The sequence below is a fragment of the Sceloporus occidentalis genome, unplaced genomic scaffold (assembly GCF_023333645.1).
Source record: "Sceloporus occidentalis isolate IW3139 unplaced genomic scaffold, rSceOcc1.0.p SCAF_20, whole genome shotgun sequence".
In the NCBI taxonomy this organism is placed as follows: domain Eukaryota; kingdom Metazoa; phylum Chordata; class Lepidosauria; order Squamata; family Phrynosomatidae; genus Sceloporus; species Sceloporus occidentalis.
Window position 1 is genome coordinate 8,352,336 of NW_028317000.1, and position 16,279 is coordinate 8,368,614.

The 16,279-nt window shown below is 44.4% G+C and overlaps 1 protein-coding gene across 6 annotated transcripts in view; it reads right to left on the reverse strand.

Annotated features, from left to right (window-relative positions):
- Nucleotides 1-203: 203 nt before the first annotated feature.
- Nucleotides 204-16,279, reverse strand: part of ADAR (adenosine deaminase RNA specific) — a 49,914-nt gene continuing 33,838 nt past the window's right edge. For all 6 annotated transcript variants that reach the window (XM_089482793.1, XM_089482792.1, XM_089482790.1 and 3 more), the window contains exons 7-15: nucleotides 15,192-15,348; nucleotides 14,090-14,261; nucleotides 12,041-12,134; nucleotides 10,008-10,127; nucleotides 8,336-8,469; nucleotides 7,025-7,207; nucleotides 5,936-6,048; nucleotides 5,080-5,207; nucleotides 204-2,836 (exon numbers count right to left, since the gene is read on the reverse strand). In XM_089482793.1, coding sequence (XP_089338919.1) covers nucleotides 2,596-2,836; nucleotides 5,080-5,207; nucleotides 5,936-6,048; nucleotides 7,025-7,207; nucleotides 8,336-8,469; nucleotides 10,008-10,127; nucleotides 12,041-12,134; nucleotides 14,090-14,261; nucleotides 15,192-15,348 — 1,342 coding nt within the window. In that variant the 3' untranslated portion in view covers nucleotides 204-2,595. The remainder of the gene's footprint in view (nucleotides 2,837-5,079; nucleotides 5,208-5,935; nucleotides 6,049-7,024; nucleotides 7,208-8,335; nucleotides 8,470-10,007; nucleotides 10,128-12,040; nucleotides 12,135-14,089; nucleotides 14,262-15,191; nucleotides 15,349-16,279) is intronic.

The window sequence follows — 16,279 nt, forward strand, 5'->3', positions numbered from 1 at the left end:
GACAAATTCAAGGAGGCAGGGGGCAAATTTCCCAACCTCACCCAAAGATCAATTTCTGTGTCAATTTTACAGTCCAACATGAGTCTCGGGAGAAAAGGGCCCTCTTGTGGTCCATGAGGGTTTAATAGGTACATCAGAGGCATTAAGAAAGAACCATGCCCTCTTCTCTCCTTCTCCCAGAAGAACTACACCAGAGAAAGTGATACAGAAAATCTTTTTTTATTTCAGGCGGAATGTGATGACTTCAGTTGTCCCATGATGGTAAATCTAGAGGGTCACTTAAAAGCAGACTTACCAAAAAGAAAAGAAAAAAAGGCGGAAGAAGGAGGGAGAAATAACCTGAATTACAACAGTGGTGGGCAAAGGGCCAGGGAGGAATGGGCTCCATTTTTGCCATGAATAAATTTACATCTGTTTGTGATCTGTTCACTAAAAGACTGCAGGACTAAGGAAGAAAAATGGAACTTTGTGGGACGAGGGATCTGTAGTAGTGGTGAGAGAGGTTGCCTTCTGATGAAAAGAGTTTGCATAAAGAGAGTCCCTCCGTTTAATGCCACTACACAACGGCCCAGACATACCGATGCGAGGGGAAGCTGGTAAATCCAGATAAAAGCCTTTGGTTGGACTGACAGAATCCTCTGCTTGAAACAAACAAACAAACAAACTTGGGATATCTTGGAAGAGTTTCCACAAAATAATCAGGAAACCAGTCATTGCTTCCTCTCCCCCAAATTATAGAATAGCCAACAGCTTGGACCAGGGTGGCAAAAAAGAGTGCTGGTTCAAAGACAGTGGGCATTAAAACAAATAACGTGGAATCCTTTTCTTTTACAATTTAATCTGTTTGACCAGGACCCAAGGTGACCTTTCAAGACTGCAATGAAAATACTAAGGGGGGAGTGGGGGGACTTGACTGACTGAACACATATATACAAAAGTACATATGTGCGCACATGCGCACCATCACACACACACACACATACCCCACCTCTAAACTACACGGGATAAAGGTAGCTGAGAGCCCCTCTTGTAGACATGTTGGATTTCTAGATACGAGGAAACACTTCCACGGGGAAAGGAAGGGATTCAGCCACACACACTGTCCCCTGCCTGCAATATGAAATGGCAGCATCTGGAAAAAGGATTTCATAGTTACCAAACTGCACCCCACCTCCCAAACTAGAGTAAATCCCGGTTTAAAAACAACAACATTAAAACAAATAATGCAAGGGCACAATCTCGCCATAGGGTTGTGGACCAAAGGATGGGGAGGAAGAGGCCACCCCAACCTGAGATCCAGATATTTCAGATTAAACCTCCCACCACCACTGACCAAGCCAGACAAAGATAGTGGAAGTTGTTCTCTAAAAGAGGTTAGAGAACGAAGTTAAAGCAAAGCTCCTCTTGGAAGTCAACTTTCCTGAGGGCAGAATCAAGCAGTGCTCCTCCATCTTCCCGAGATGCCTAATGTGCCCCACAAACCCAATGCAGACTGAGGGTGTTCTTCGCAGCTGTTTGACAGGGAATCCCAAACTTCCCACCCTGACCTCAAGGAGAAGGCCCTCAAGGTCTACAACCAGTGGAAGACCTTCTGGGTCACCTTAACACAGAAACAACAGGCCGACGGACTGGGGAAGAGAAGAGGCAGAATGGCGAGGTTTGCATTCAAGTCCATCAACCTGACAGTGCAAGCTGTTAGTAGACAAAACAAAAAGACAACCAAGCTAAGAATTATTTTGGAAAAAAAACCAGCTATTGTTACCACACACCTGACACTTGAGAGAGGACACACAGCTGGGGGAAAAATGGGACAGGATGGGAGATGGTTTTTTCAAACTTCACCTGCAAAACAGCCATCTCCAAGCAGCCCTGGGCTGTTATTTCCACTTTGCACCAAGGCAAATGGGGTGGGCAGTGGGGGGAGAGGGGGGGACCAAAGACCCTGAAAAAGATTCAACACAACTTAGCAATAACAAGTCAAGAGTGATTCCAGAAGCTGAATCAGGAGTGAAAAAGCTCAAGCTGTTCTGTGGCAATTCGACTCAAGTGAGTGACAAGGGACACCTCTAAGACACCACCACATAAACCTGGGGAGAACAGAACTACTGCTGAAGAGAAATGTGTGTGCATCACGATGGGTGCACCAATTCACAGCTTGAAAAAGAGGACTTTGGATCATGGAGTTTTGGGAGAAGCCAAGACATGGACTGGGAAGGCAACCTGTTGACTGGGGAGGGAGGGGAGAGCTCACAGACAAACACTGATGCTGGTGGATGTTTTCTCTCTCTCTCCCTCTTGCAAATCTTTCAAGTATGTACATTCGGATCACAACTTTGCAAATGGTTGCTGAAAGTGTGTGTGTGTGTGTGTAGAATTCAAGAGGGCAAGACATCCCCTCTTTCACAACAGAGTTAAACGTGCCATCATTTTAAATTGGAAGAAAGCCCTCCAAAAAAATAAAATCCATAACCCTAAGTTAACATTCCTGCTTCTGTTAAAAAATGGGGAAAAAACCTAAAATAATAAAAAATACCCCTCCCTTCCCTCGCATCCAAAAATGAAATGAAAAGAAAAAAGACCCAGATGCTGAGCTTGCTAGACTTCAGAGAGACCAAAGGTCTTCTCCTCTTGAGGTTTGCAAATCCAGCTGCCGTAGCCCATCTCCTGCAATGCCCAGAAGAACTGCCGCTTGGCACTCTGGTACGTGACGGCCGCTTCTTTGGCCTCTGAATAAACGGTCAACTTCTGCAGGCCCTTGCGATCCATCTTGGCACAAAGCAATTGGAAGAGCGCAAACAGGTTTTGCTTGGAGACCCGGGACACATCCAGTTTTGGTCTAAGGAGAAGGGAGGAAAGGCAGAGGAAAAGAGAATATCAGTGGTACCTCACATTAGAACAAAGTCCGTGTTTTCTTGGGCCCTGACTCCTTTAACAGAGAATATATCCGGAAAAAATAAGGATTGATTTCTACACCACAAAAAGGAAGAGCAGTTCAACAGGTTTCAGCCAATGTTTTATCCAAAACTAACAATAAGCTCATATGAAATTAAACCACCGGTTTTGGTTACCTTGCCTTTGTGAAATTTTCCGAGACCACTTTACAGCTTCTTCCAAAATGCATCCAGAGATGACTTTTTCTTTTGTCATCATCTACTTTTCTTATGATTTTCACTTTGGTGGACACACTAATAGAACTATGCTTTGTTAACACACTGAAGGTAGCTCAGTGTATAAAATTACCTCCAGGCTATGTATATTAAGTTGTATACCAAACATAAATGAACTTCATGTTTAAACTTGGGTCCCATCTCCAAGATACCTTATTATGTACATATATGCGAATATTGTAAAATCTGGAACACATCTGGTCCCAAGCATTTTGGACAAGGCAAATTGAACCTGATTGATATTTATTATTTATTTTTCTCCTCCTTTTCATCCAAAATGGGGCTCAGTAAAAAAACAAAATACATATAACAAAACGCAGCTAAAAAAAGATGCTAGCCACAGATGCTGGCGAAACGTCAGAACATGACCACATAGCCCAAAAAACCCACAAAAAAACTATGGATGCCGGCCATGAAAGCCTTTGACCTTACACAGCTAAAAAACCATTACCGTAACAAACAAACAAAAAAGTGGGAAAATATCAAAAGACTACCCAATTAAAGCTGCAGTAATTTAGAACAGTTGACTAGGAGTATGACACCTGTATTGTTTTGTGATATTTTTAATGCTATTATCAGTTTTGTGGCTGGGTTAATTTGAGAAATAAAACCTTCGTTTGCACATCTAGAGACTCTGCCTCTTTTCACATCAATTTTAGTTGTTGCCTATTAAGTAAATCAATGGAAAGAGAGAGTGCACATTTAAGTAAAGTAATTGATTAATTAAGTAATCTAAGGCGCTTTACAGGGCACCCAAAAAGGGCAATCTGATGGCGCCCGTGTTTGCTGCGCAAGGGAGCCGCAGCGGACAAACCAAGCGGCTCCCCCGTGCAGCAAAAAGAACCCGCAACCGTGCCACAACGTGTGGACGCTAAGCGTCCGTCATGTCAAAATGGGCGTCGCCCATCTGTATAGGGCACCGCCATTTTTACGTCCCCAGTACGTACTAGGGGTGAGGCCCGATTGGACGCTGCGTCCTCGGCCAACCCCTAGTACATACTGGGGGAGGAGCAAAGGCCTGTCTGTAACGGGCCTAAGTAAAACAAGCTACCACCCCTCCATAAGATAAGGCTACTAAACCTAATTATTGCATTAATAATGGTTTATCATCATCATCATCATCCTTTCCTTCAAAACTGGGATTTAAGGTGGCTTCCAAACTAAAGTGAGGAAGAAACTGGCAGAACCACCTCTGAGGATTCCTTGCCTAAGAAAACCCTGGGAAATTTAGGGAGGGGGCCACACGTTGACAGGAGACTTGAAGACGTGCGTGCGTGCATGCGCACACACACACACACACTCTATAGAAAAACAAAAGCTTGGGTGGTGTAGTGGTTAGAGGAGTCCCCATTCAGCCAGGGAAACCCACTGGGTGACCTTAAGTCACACTCTCTCAGCCTCAGAAGGTGGCAAAGGCCAATCTCCTCTGAACAAATCTTGCCAAGGAAAGCCCATTATAGGGTTGTCATAGGGTCACTGTAAGTCAGAAACAACTGGGAAAGCCCACATTAACAAACACAGCTAAGAATTAGGGAAAAGATAAACATCAGAATTGAACTGAACTATTAGCAATATGAAAACAATTAAATAATAAAAACCAGCTAAAATCATACAATTAAAACAATACAGCACCCTCTTAAAAGTCCTTACTTTAACAGCCTTCAGTTCTATAAGTCAGTAAGGATAAAACTATCTTTGACTTCCAATGAAAGGATGGCAAGGAGGGGCCGATCCAGCCTCCTGAGGTATGGAGTTCCACAACCTAGGCACTATCAGCTTGGATTGAGAGAAGGAATTCTCTCCTAAGGATCTGGGCAGGCTGGCATGGGGAAAATACCTTGCCCCAAAGGAAGGTTGCCTCCACTCTGGCTCTCAATGGGCTGAAAGGTGAACCCCAACATATTTTTCTTACCCATCAACTTTGCCTTTCGTGCCATCCAGGACTTCAACATCAGTGTCGTCAGGCAGGGCCCAGTTGACACTCGATTCTTTTGTCTTACCCGTCTGCCTGGCAGAGTCATAGACGCTGACTCGACCAACCTGCATGGTCCCAGAAAGGGAAAAAACAGGAAGAACAAGAGTGATTGATAAGCAATTGATTGAAAAGAAGATGTGTAGAGCCTGGTTGGAGGGATTCCAGGAGTTACCAGCCCAAAGCAGAAATACTGGGACATACACATCCCTCTGTGTCCATCCGTAACACACTGGCACTAATCTGTGTCCTCAGGAGAAGGTAGAGATTGAATATTTAAGTTGGCCTTTCCTAAACCTTTGTCCTCCAGTTGTTTCAAACTTTTCACTTGCATCAAGTACAGCCAACGGGAATTCTGGGAGCTGAAGGAGGAAACACTTGCACTGGCATCCCCACTGGCATTTACACATGCACAAGTTGCCTGATGCAAAGCCGATGGGCATTTTTGGCTGATGTGTAACAGCCATATTTTGTCAAAAGTGACAAAAGTGAAGCCCTACCTGTGGTGCCAACTAAACATTAGAAATAGTACATTTCTGCACACCAGTTGCATGATCACACATGTAGCATCAGTCTACAATGCACACCAGTTGTTCAAAATCATAATTCTGTAACAAAGCGGTATAGTACCACTTAGGAACAAGTACATAAACATCAAGCTATGCAAGCACCAGATAATCCATGATGCAGGATTTCAGCCTTGGAGGGCAGGGTTGGGGAAAGGCTGGTGTAGGCAAATAATCTCAATAATGTGAAGCGAATAATGGGATAGGGAGAGCCAATGAGAAAGAGGTACCTCTGGGTGATTGACAAAATACGGCACAGGGAGTCCCGACTGGAATGTGTCGCCATCTCTGGACATGCGGCAGCAAATGGCACGCGTCAGGTGACCTTGACTGTATAAATAGCCTGGGAGGAAGGAAGGGAGGAAGACAAAAGAGAGAAGGAGAAGGGAAGAGAGTCATATAGGTGAGGGCATGGCAAAAGAATTTTTAAAAATTTGAGCTAGCTAATTTGCCTGGAAGAGAACATTGTTGTGATACTCCAGTGATGGCAAACCTATGGCACGTGTGCCAGAGGTGGCACTCAGAGCCCACTCTGTGGCACATGTGCTGTCGCCCCAGCACAGAGTTTGCTACTAGAAAGCTAGAGGGACATGGCACTTTGCAATAAATAAGTGGGTTTTGGGTTGCAGTTTGGGCACTCGGCCTCTAAAAGGTTCACAATCACTGTGATACCCTTTTACCCCTCTTGGCATGTCTGCCATGGTAGAACACTATCAGTAGCAGCTACTTCTGGGCAGGAGGGGGGGAGCTTTTGGAGACAGCCTACTCAAATCATAGAATCATAGAGTTGGAAGAGACCACAAGGACCATCCAGTCCAACCCTGTGCCATGCAGGAACTCACAATGAAAGCATCCTCGACAGACAGCCATCCAACCTCTGTTTAAAAACCTCCAAAGAAATTCTACCACACTCCAAGGGAGTGTGCTGCTCTGTTGAACAGCCCTTACTGTCAAGAAGTTCCTTCTAATGTTGAGGTGAAATCTCTTTTCCTGTAGCTTGCATCCACTGTTCCAGGTACTATTCTCTGGAGCAGCAAAAAACAAGCTTGCTGCCTTCTCAGTATGACCCTCCCCCCCTTTAAAATACTTAACAAGGCTATCATATCACCTTTTTAAAGCCTTAGCACTGATAATTCCATCTATCACAAATCATGTAGTGCTTTTAAAACCCATGAAAGAATTACAACTCTGTCTTTCCCATTAGCCCCAGATGATCCTTTACTGGCTTTAATGAGACAACCCAGAGCAGATTCATTTGTCCACCCACCTGGACAAACCTTATCCCCTGCCCAACCAACAACAGAGAAGGAGCTGCATACCAAGCGTGACAGAGCGGAGATAAACTGGCTGCAAGAAGTGGGAGAGGAGTGCCCCCTGCAGGCCCAGCACATTCCAGCGTAGAATCTTGTCACTACAGGACATCGTCCGGAGGCGCTCACCATGCTGTATCCCATCCCAGGTTGGCACAATGTCACTTGACTCCACCGGAATTGTGCCTTCCCCTGTCAAAAGGTAAAATTCCTCAGTCAGGAACGGATGTTGTATAGTCAGGATTATCCAGGAACCTGAGATTACAGAACCAAAAGCTGAGAGATGATGCTCTTGTGATGACATGGGGAGGGGCGTGTGAAGTTATAAGGGTGGCATTACAAAGAGGAGCCCTGTAGGATGACATGAAGTACTGATCACAGTTACGCAGTGTATGCCACTCACATAAAAAAGATGGAGAGTCCTTGCTCTGAGAACAGGAGAAGAAGAACCAGGCCCTAACCCTATTAGGAACTGCACGACTGGAGTGAAACAAACACATCTATCTGGTTCACTGTATTTCTGGTTTCCAACTGCTTCTGGATACAAGGATGAAGCCATTCTTCTGTTCAATCCTAGCACATGATGCCTTAAGGTATATTGCAAGGGTGGTCATTCCCCTCTGGGAATATGGGGGGGGGGGGGGCTGTCTCTCCCATCCACCTTAGCCAACGGGAAGGGAATACAGAAACTGCAATTCAAGTACATTGGGAGGGACACAGTTGACCATCCCGACAGATTTATTCTGTATGTGGAGGTTCTACTTCGCAATCATCTCAGCATAGTTTGACACACACACACCAAATCTGTAATAACCATTTGGTAAAGCCACCTCAGCTAGTGGCTAGCCAGGCCTCACCACAGTTTGTGGCAATGTGTGCTACTAACCCAACCCATGGGTGGGAAAACTGTGGATCATGCATTCCTCAAAGCATGATCCATGAAGCCTCCACATCCCTGTATTTTATTTAAAAAACAATCATGCTGATTTTAGGGTAATCCATCCTTGAAAACTGGCCATAAACCCCCCAAATCAGCAGCAAATGTGGTGGTCTATGTCCCCTTGAAAACTCCCTAAGGCAATGAACAAAAACCAGCTGAAAAATCAGCCACTGAAAGTGGCATTATGTAATTTTTAGCATGTTGAAAGCATATGGCATAGCCTGTCAGAAGGGGATTTGGGGGCAGGTGGCCCCTGATCCCTAAGCAGTAAATCACAAATGTTAATTACATATCCTCTGAGAGACAAGAGAACAGATTTCCTACTCCATACTCTGGCTGCGAAAAAGGCTCTGATAGGACTCAGCCTTCCAGGCACATACCGTTTTCCACCTTGGTGCGCAGCTTGCCCTGTTTGGGGTTCTCAAAGAGTGGCTGGTGCTGAACCGCACCATCTGTGTTGACCTGGTCACTGCAGGATTTGTCAAAGAGGGCACCATCCCCGCAAGGTGCCGTGCTGGGGGAAGAGAAGGAAAGAGAGAGCACACCAAATTTAAGAGCTTTTTCTTAATGTGTAAATGTGTCTGTGCGTGTGCTTGCGCAGTGGACTTTTTTTTATAGCAGATGACCCTGAAACAGCACAAAGAGAATAAAATGCAAAATTTAAAAGCCACAGTACCACAAGAAGGAGGGACATTAGGATCTTTAATGACTGTAAAAACTAAAACTGTGGAACAGACTGCTTTGGAGGGGTTGTGGCCTCTTTGTAGGTCTTTAAGCAGAAGTTGGGTGGGCATTTTTCAGGGGTGCTTCAGTAGTGTATTTCTGCAAGGCAGTGGGTTCAACTAGATGGCCTTTGCAGTTTTTGATTCTATGATAGAATTAACTCACCTTCTGCTATGAACCCTTCAGGAATTGCAAACACACACAAAAAATACATCAACCAAGGACAATGTGCCCTCAGCTTTCATGGCTACCTGGAGATAACGTGGCCTGTAAAATCAAGCTGAAAGATTCCAGTTTTAGGAAGAATGATATAAACTGTGCCAAGCCGGGCAAAGAGGAAGCCATACCTTTTAATCTGCATTTCTGTTTTGTGATACTGGTCATACTGATCCTGTTTTGTTCAGAGAGGGAGGGTAGAAAGAAGTTTTTAGAGCACTAGATTCTAGCCTCTCAGACCCAAACAAAGACTAGTGAAAATCTCATTTGGCGACTCCTCTGCCTTCCAAGGTTGTTACTAGGCACTGGCCAAAGCCTTTCCAGATATAAGTTTCAAATCTAATAAACGACAGAAACTTGATTTTAATAAAATAACATGAAAGTCAAGCTTCTAAGGAAGCTGACACCTGCAGCCAAATACTTGGATGATGAAGATGGTGGGCTTTTCCCATCTGGAAGTAGTCTGCCATCACAAATGGACATCCCATTCAGCTGCTATTACGGTCAAGAACACACAGCTTTGGACTCTAGAAAATTGTGGCATCCTCTAATGTAAGCACTGTGGAGATGTTCAGTGCTGATAACATCTACATTAAATGTAGGTGTTTAGGCCTTGCCTAAACACCTACATTAAAGTATCAATTCCAGTTAACTTAGCCATGTATTTCTATATAAAGTTAATATATTGTTCACATTCATAAATTACATGATGCATGTAAATCTGTTTTTAGGAAGTGCCTATGCTTCAACCCCCCCCCCTTGCATTGTGTTCAGTCTACATAAAAGGAACTAGGGACCTCCCTTAATAATCAGGGATATCTGCCAGCCCTACAAGGGGCAAGCTTTTCAGCCCTAAAGTAAGGGATATCCCTTATAAGATGAGAAAGATGTCAACCCTAATCACAACTCCCATATTCCCTTCCCACTGGCTGGGTTGGCTGGGGCTTTGAGAAGTTCAAATCTAAAGCATTTCACAAGCCAATCAGCTTCCTACACTCCACCTTTGCTGCTTCTCCCATTTTAAGTTTTACATATTCTTCCCCCTCTTACTAAGCATAGTTGCAAAATACAGACAGGTCACTGTCTTCAGGCCAAATGGCAGAAGGCGCATACCTGATATACAAGTGAAAGGTGATATCATCCTTGATCTTCAGTTTGCCATCTTCCAATGCCTCAAAAATGCTATCATCCGGGGCAGCAGGGTTATACTTCATAAGTTCATTGTACAGGAACCTGGAACAGAATTTCAGAACATGAAGTCATCTCTATAGAAATCCTCCTCACGTAAACACATGTGGCAGCAGGGTAGATTGCTTTAAATCAGTGAGGGGCAGCCCACAGCCCTTTCATACTCCATCTGCCAGGTGATACTGACTGGAATTTTGGACCATCAGTGATGCAGGTTCTATCCATGATTCTAAGAATCATGACATTCTTGCAAGCGAGCTGGTAAAATGTGGGCTAGACAAAGTAACTGTTTGGATTTGTAATTGGTTGACTGGCCGAACTCAAAGGGTGCTCAACAATGGCTCCTTTTCATCCTGGAGAGAAGTGATCAGTGGGATCTCAGAGGGTTCTATCCTGGGCCCAGTGCTATTCAACATCTTTAACACTGAATTGGATTACAAAATAGGGGGCATAACTTATCAAATTTGCAGATGACACCAAATTAAGAGTAGCTAATAACCCAGAGGACAGGATCAAAATTCAAAATGACCTGAATAGACTAGATAGTTGGGCCAAAGCTAACAAAATGAAATTCAACATGGAGAATTGTAAAGTACTGCACTTAGGGAGGAAAAAGGAAATACACAGATATAGGATGGGCGACACCTGGCTGAATGAAACTTATACGTGTGAAAGAGATCTAGGAGTCCAAGTAGACCACAAGTTGAACATGAATTAACAGTGAGATGCAGCAGCTAAAAAGACCAATGCAGTTTTAGACTACATCAATAGAAGTATAGTGTTTAGATCAAGGGAAGGAATAGTGCCACTCTATTCTGCTTTGGTCAGGCCCCGCCTGGAATACTGTCTCCAGTTCTGGGCACCACAATTCAGCTTAGGGAATTGGGGATGTTTAGCCTGGAAAAGAGGTGATATGATGGTGGTGCAGTGGTTAAATGCCTATACTGCAGCCAATCACTCACAAACCATAAGGTTGCAAGTTCAATACCAGCCCAAGGGCTCAAACTCGACTCAGGCTTGCATCCTTCCAAGGTCGCTAAAATGAGTACCCAGATTGTTGGGGGCAATTAGCTTACACTTCACAAACCGCTTAGGGAGTGACGTGCACTGATAAGTGGTATAGAAATGTACTTGTTATTGCTATATGATAGCCCTGTTTAAATATTTGAAGGAATGTCATATTGAGGAGGGAGCAAGCTTGTTTTCTGTTGCACCAGAGAACACGATCCCGAACAACGGAAGCAAGCTCGAGGAAAAGAGATTCCACTTCAACATTAGGAGGAACTTCCTGACAGTAAGAGCTGTTTGATAGTGGAACACACTTCCATGGAGAGTGGAGGAGTCTCCCTCCTTGGAGGTCTTTAAACCGAGGCTGGATGGCCATCTGTCAGGGATGCTTTGATTGAGAGTTCCTGCGTAGCAGAAGGGGGTTGGACTAGATGGCCCTTGGGGTCTCTTCCAACTCTAGGATTCTATGAGTCTATGAATCAGTGAGGCAATATCGAAAAATGCTGCATATTCTAAGAAGTGTTGCCTTTTGCAACTGTGCTCTTGTGAGTCTATCGATGATGATTTCATTCAGATGTTTTGTCAGTCTATTAGCAACTGTTTCTAAAACAAGATTATGATGACAATGATAACAACAAGGAATTGCTGATGGATAATAATCCAGCAGTGGTGATGTTTTTTTTCTTATTTTATTTGACCCTTACTATGTAAAGCGCTGTGCAAACTTTACAGCACAAATGCAAAAAGTGACATAAATTCACAGGTGCCCAGGAAGAGGAAGAAGAACGGGAAAAGAGCTACTACTTTGTACATTCTCAAGTAGTTCTTACAAGCTCACCTTGGAAAATAGAAGCAAATTCTGGTGTTTCCTCCCACTAGGCGATGCTACAAATGGTTTTACCTCCAAGTTGTAAAATGTGGTGTTACTCACTCACTGCTCCCCACCTCACCTTATGAAGCCCCTTCTAGAAATGATCTCTGCATGACAATCGTTGACTGTTTCCCCTTTCAGACTCAGCTCTTCTCCTTTGACGCAGCGGTTCCCTGCAGGAACAAAGAGAAAATAACAGGTTGGGAGAAAGATTGTATAGGAGATCCCATGAGGCAGCTAATATGGATGATAAAGGGCCGTGGAATAGCTTGTGCCACAAGATAAAGGATTGCTAAATAAATTGCTGGGGCACTGGACAAGAAAAGCAACAACATGGATCAAGGAAGTCAAAGATTCCTCAGAAGTGGCTGGTTAAAAGACATCCAAGCCCCCTGAATTTGAAGTTGAAGGCAGAACCTGAAGAAACAATTCTTTGGATTACAAGAATCTCCCTGCCATTCTGGGAGCATCTAAGAATTCTAGTACTGTATTAAAAAAAAAAACTTTCCACATGCTGAAGTCAAAGGTTACTGCAATGTTGTCTGTGGTGAATGGGTGGCTCTATACACTTGGGAGCCCTACAGATGCAAAAGCAGCTATTGGAGATGTTGAGGCCCACAAAGGAAGAGGCCACATCCCCTGAAGAACTGGCTTGCTTAATTACATTGTGGGGTACTTAAAGTTATATTTCATTTCTATTCGCTGAATGAAGTCCTTTCTCCAACCTTCTCCTTTGTTGCTGTTGTGTGCCTTCAAAGTCCTTTCCGACATACGAAGACTCTTAGGATGAACCTGTCCTGGTGTTTTCTTGGCAAGTTTTGCTCAGGTGTTTGCTATTGCCATCCTTTGAGGCTGAGAGTGTGTGACTTGCCCAGGATCACCCAATGGGTTTACATGGATGAGCCAGGATTCAAATCCCGGTCACAAGTCCAAGGTTCAAACCACTACATCATGCTGGCTCCTACCCTCCCCTGGCACAAAACTACTCCTAAATACATTTTTCTGCTCTCCGAAACCATCCTTTTTCTTTCCTCACTACTCCTCAGTCTTGGTGGCATCTGTAATCGGCCTCTATTTACAGGACAGTTTCCGTGGGGGAGAGAGGGAAGAGAGAGTCCCAGCATGTAGGGGCAAAACAGGGGAGCTTTCCTGCTGCTTCACTAATCCCAATGTTTGGCTTCTGTGAAGAGGGGATCTCAGCTGCTACCACTCATTTCCCAACATCAGCCTTCGTCTCCCACAGGCAACTGGGCCCCTCATGTGTCTTCTCATGGACGATATATAGGGTTCAGAACAATCTGCAGTTTCAAGCATCCACAAGGGCTCTTGAAATGTTTCCACCGCAGATAACAGGGTCTCAACTGTTCATGAAAATGCCTGGCACATTGGGGGGGGGGGGGGGGACAGGACTGCTCACCCCTTACATCAGAGAGCACGCTATTAGAATCATAGAATCATGAAGTTGGAAGAGACCACAAGGATGATCATGTCCAAACCCCTGCCATGCAGGAACATACAATCAAAGCACCCCAACAAATAGCCATCTAGCCTCTGTTTAAAAACCTTCAAAGGAGGAGACTCCACCACACTCTGGGGCAGTGTCTTCCACTGTCCAACAGCTCCCTCGGAGTGTGGTGGAGTCTCCTTCTTTGGAGGTCTTTAAGCAGAGGCTGGATGGTCATCTGTCAGTGATGCTTTGATTGTTAGTTGCTGCATGGTAGGGGGTTGGACTGGATGGCCCTTGGGGGGGTCCCTTCCAACTCTATGATTCTATGAAATTCTTCCTAATGTTAAGGTGGAATCTCTTTTCCTGTAGTTTAAATCCACTGCTCCAGGTCCTATTCTCTGGAGCAGCAGCACTGTAGCATTTGATTCCTTAACGTGGTTCTCCAGATATTGCTGATCTTCTGCTCACCAAACACTCCATCCAGCATATCGAATGGTCAGGGATGCTGGGAGCTGTAGTCTAATCACATCTGGGAAGCCAAGATCTGAAACCACTGGCCTAAATGGGAAATGTATGAGCCTTTGTCAGATGAACTATGGAAAACTAACCTAACTTGTGATTCCAACAATTACAAATCTTACCCTACAATATGGGGTCAAATCCCAAACTGAAACGGCTTACCTGTCCCAATGCTCACCACAACTCCAAGGCCCTCCTGCCCTCGCCGCATGATGATGGCAGCCAGGATCTTGCGCCCAAGCAAACTGTGTTGGATGCGAGCGGTGAGCGTGTTGAACCGCTGGTGGCTGAGCATTGCTATCTGGTCATGAAGGGTACTTCCACTCACGGGGAGCTACAGCAAGAGGACAGAGAAAAGACCACAAATGCCTCATTTAGCTTCACAAATGAATTAAAAAAAAAAAAAAAACCAAACAAATGCAAGGATGGGACACCCATTTAAAACAAGAATGAAAAAGTTGGATCCTCCACCAGAAGCTCACTTAGGACTAACAAAATAGACTACAGTATAAACAGAAAGAACGAAAAACTGAAGCTGGGATCAGCCAGTGACTGTCACTGTTCTGAATTTGAGGTCTTCCAATAAGGCCCAGACACTTACGGAGTTCATGAGATGAGCTGAACAACCATAGACAACCCTCTGTACTTTTAACTTTATGATATATACTCGTGACTGTTGCAATTTCCACAGGAGCACAAATGTGGTATTAGTAGCTGGATTTAAGTTCTTATCAAACTCTCTTATTTTTTTTTAAGTGCAGGCACATTCTAAGCCCCTATACTGAAACCAAAGTATGGCTGAAAAAGGCCATGGGTATATCAAAAGATTTACTTATCACACCTCCTGCCCCAAAAAGAGAATTTCTCCACCAATTAAAAAGCAATCTGAAGTTATCTGCCAATTAAGAGACTCCCTAAAAATAAGTAACTTGTGGTACCTTCCTGGCACTGGACTGTTAAATACCATCAGCCAGTACAGTCAAGAGTGGAAGACAGTGGGATCTGCAATTCAGCCACATCTAAAGGCTGCAACAGTTCACTCATATTTTAAAAGAAGGTTTTGCTTTGCCATTTTTAATAAAACTGCCTCCCAAGTTAAAAAACGACACCTGTGCTGTTTTGTGACCCAGGGTTTACATCACAGCAATTTAGTCAAGTGGATCAAGGAAGCAGCATGAAGGTCTTGCAAAAAGAATGGCACCTGCTGTTGCTGAAGAGGAAGCAGCTCAGTAAGGCAATGTGAGGACAAGTGACTCAAGCCTACCTCAGTGATCGTCAAGGCTTCGGTGTGTTCGGCCTTCTCGTTCTCTCCGATCAGAACCCGGAGCGCCGCATCAGCTGCCTCCTGCTTGCCCTGTTTTTTGCTGTGCGCAGTGACGGCGGGGAACCAGCGTCCTCCCACTTTGGCTTGGAAGACAAACCTTGTCAAAAGAAGAAAATAACCAAATTACAAAATGTAGTGATATCTTTATTTTGTTGCTGTTTTGTGCCTTCAACTTGTTTCTGGCTTAGCTTTTCTTTGCAAAATTTGTTCAGAGGAGGCTTGCCGTTGCCTTCCCCTGAGGCTGAAAGCATGCGATTCGCCCAAGGAGTCTCAAAGGACATTGAGAAACTAGAGCGTGTCCAAAGGAGGGTGACAAAAATGGTGAAGGGTCTGGAAATCATGCCCTATGAGGAAAGACTCAGGGAGCTAGGGATGTTTAGCCCGGAGAAGAGAAGGTTAAGAGGTGATATGATAGCCCTGTTTAAATATTTGAAGGGATGGCTTATTGATGAGGGAGCAAGCTTGTTTCCCTGTTGGCTGTCCCTAAGTGTACCCGGTCTCTTTTCTGAGAGCAGAAGGCCTGTTATAGACTACCAAAATAAAGCTGCTTTGGGTCTCTTTGGAGGTATGCTGTTTAAATGATGCATGCATCCTAAGAATCCGGAAGCTGCACCAAAGCTGCACTCCAGTGCTTAGGAATGCAGTGTGGCTTTGGCGCGACTTAGGACCCATGGATCATTTAAATAGCATACCTCCAAAGAGACCCAAAGCAGCTTTATTTTGGCAGTCTGTAACAGGCCGAAATAGGCCAAACTACTCTTCAAGCTGGTTCACATACTGCTCTTGCCTTCTACTGGCTAAAGTTGTTATCTATGAGTGTTTCCAGGCTCCCCAAAAGTGTTTTTTAGAACAAATATTTGTTAACTCTCCTAGCTCCTGGGTATCTATAATTAGAACAATATTGCAGAGCTATGAGATTAATGTGGACTCACTTCCAAATTATGCCATCCGTAGAGTCAAGCAACTGATTAAAGAGAAAAATTATCTTGCTTCCAAATGGGCCAATCTTCAGTCACTCTCGAACTCTT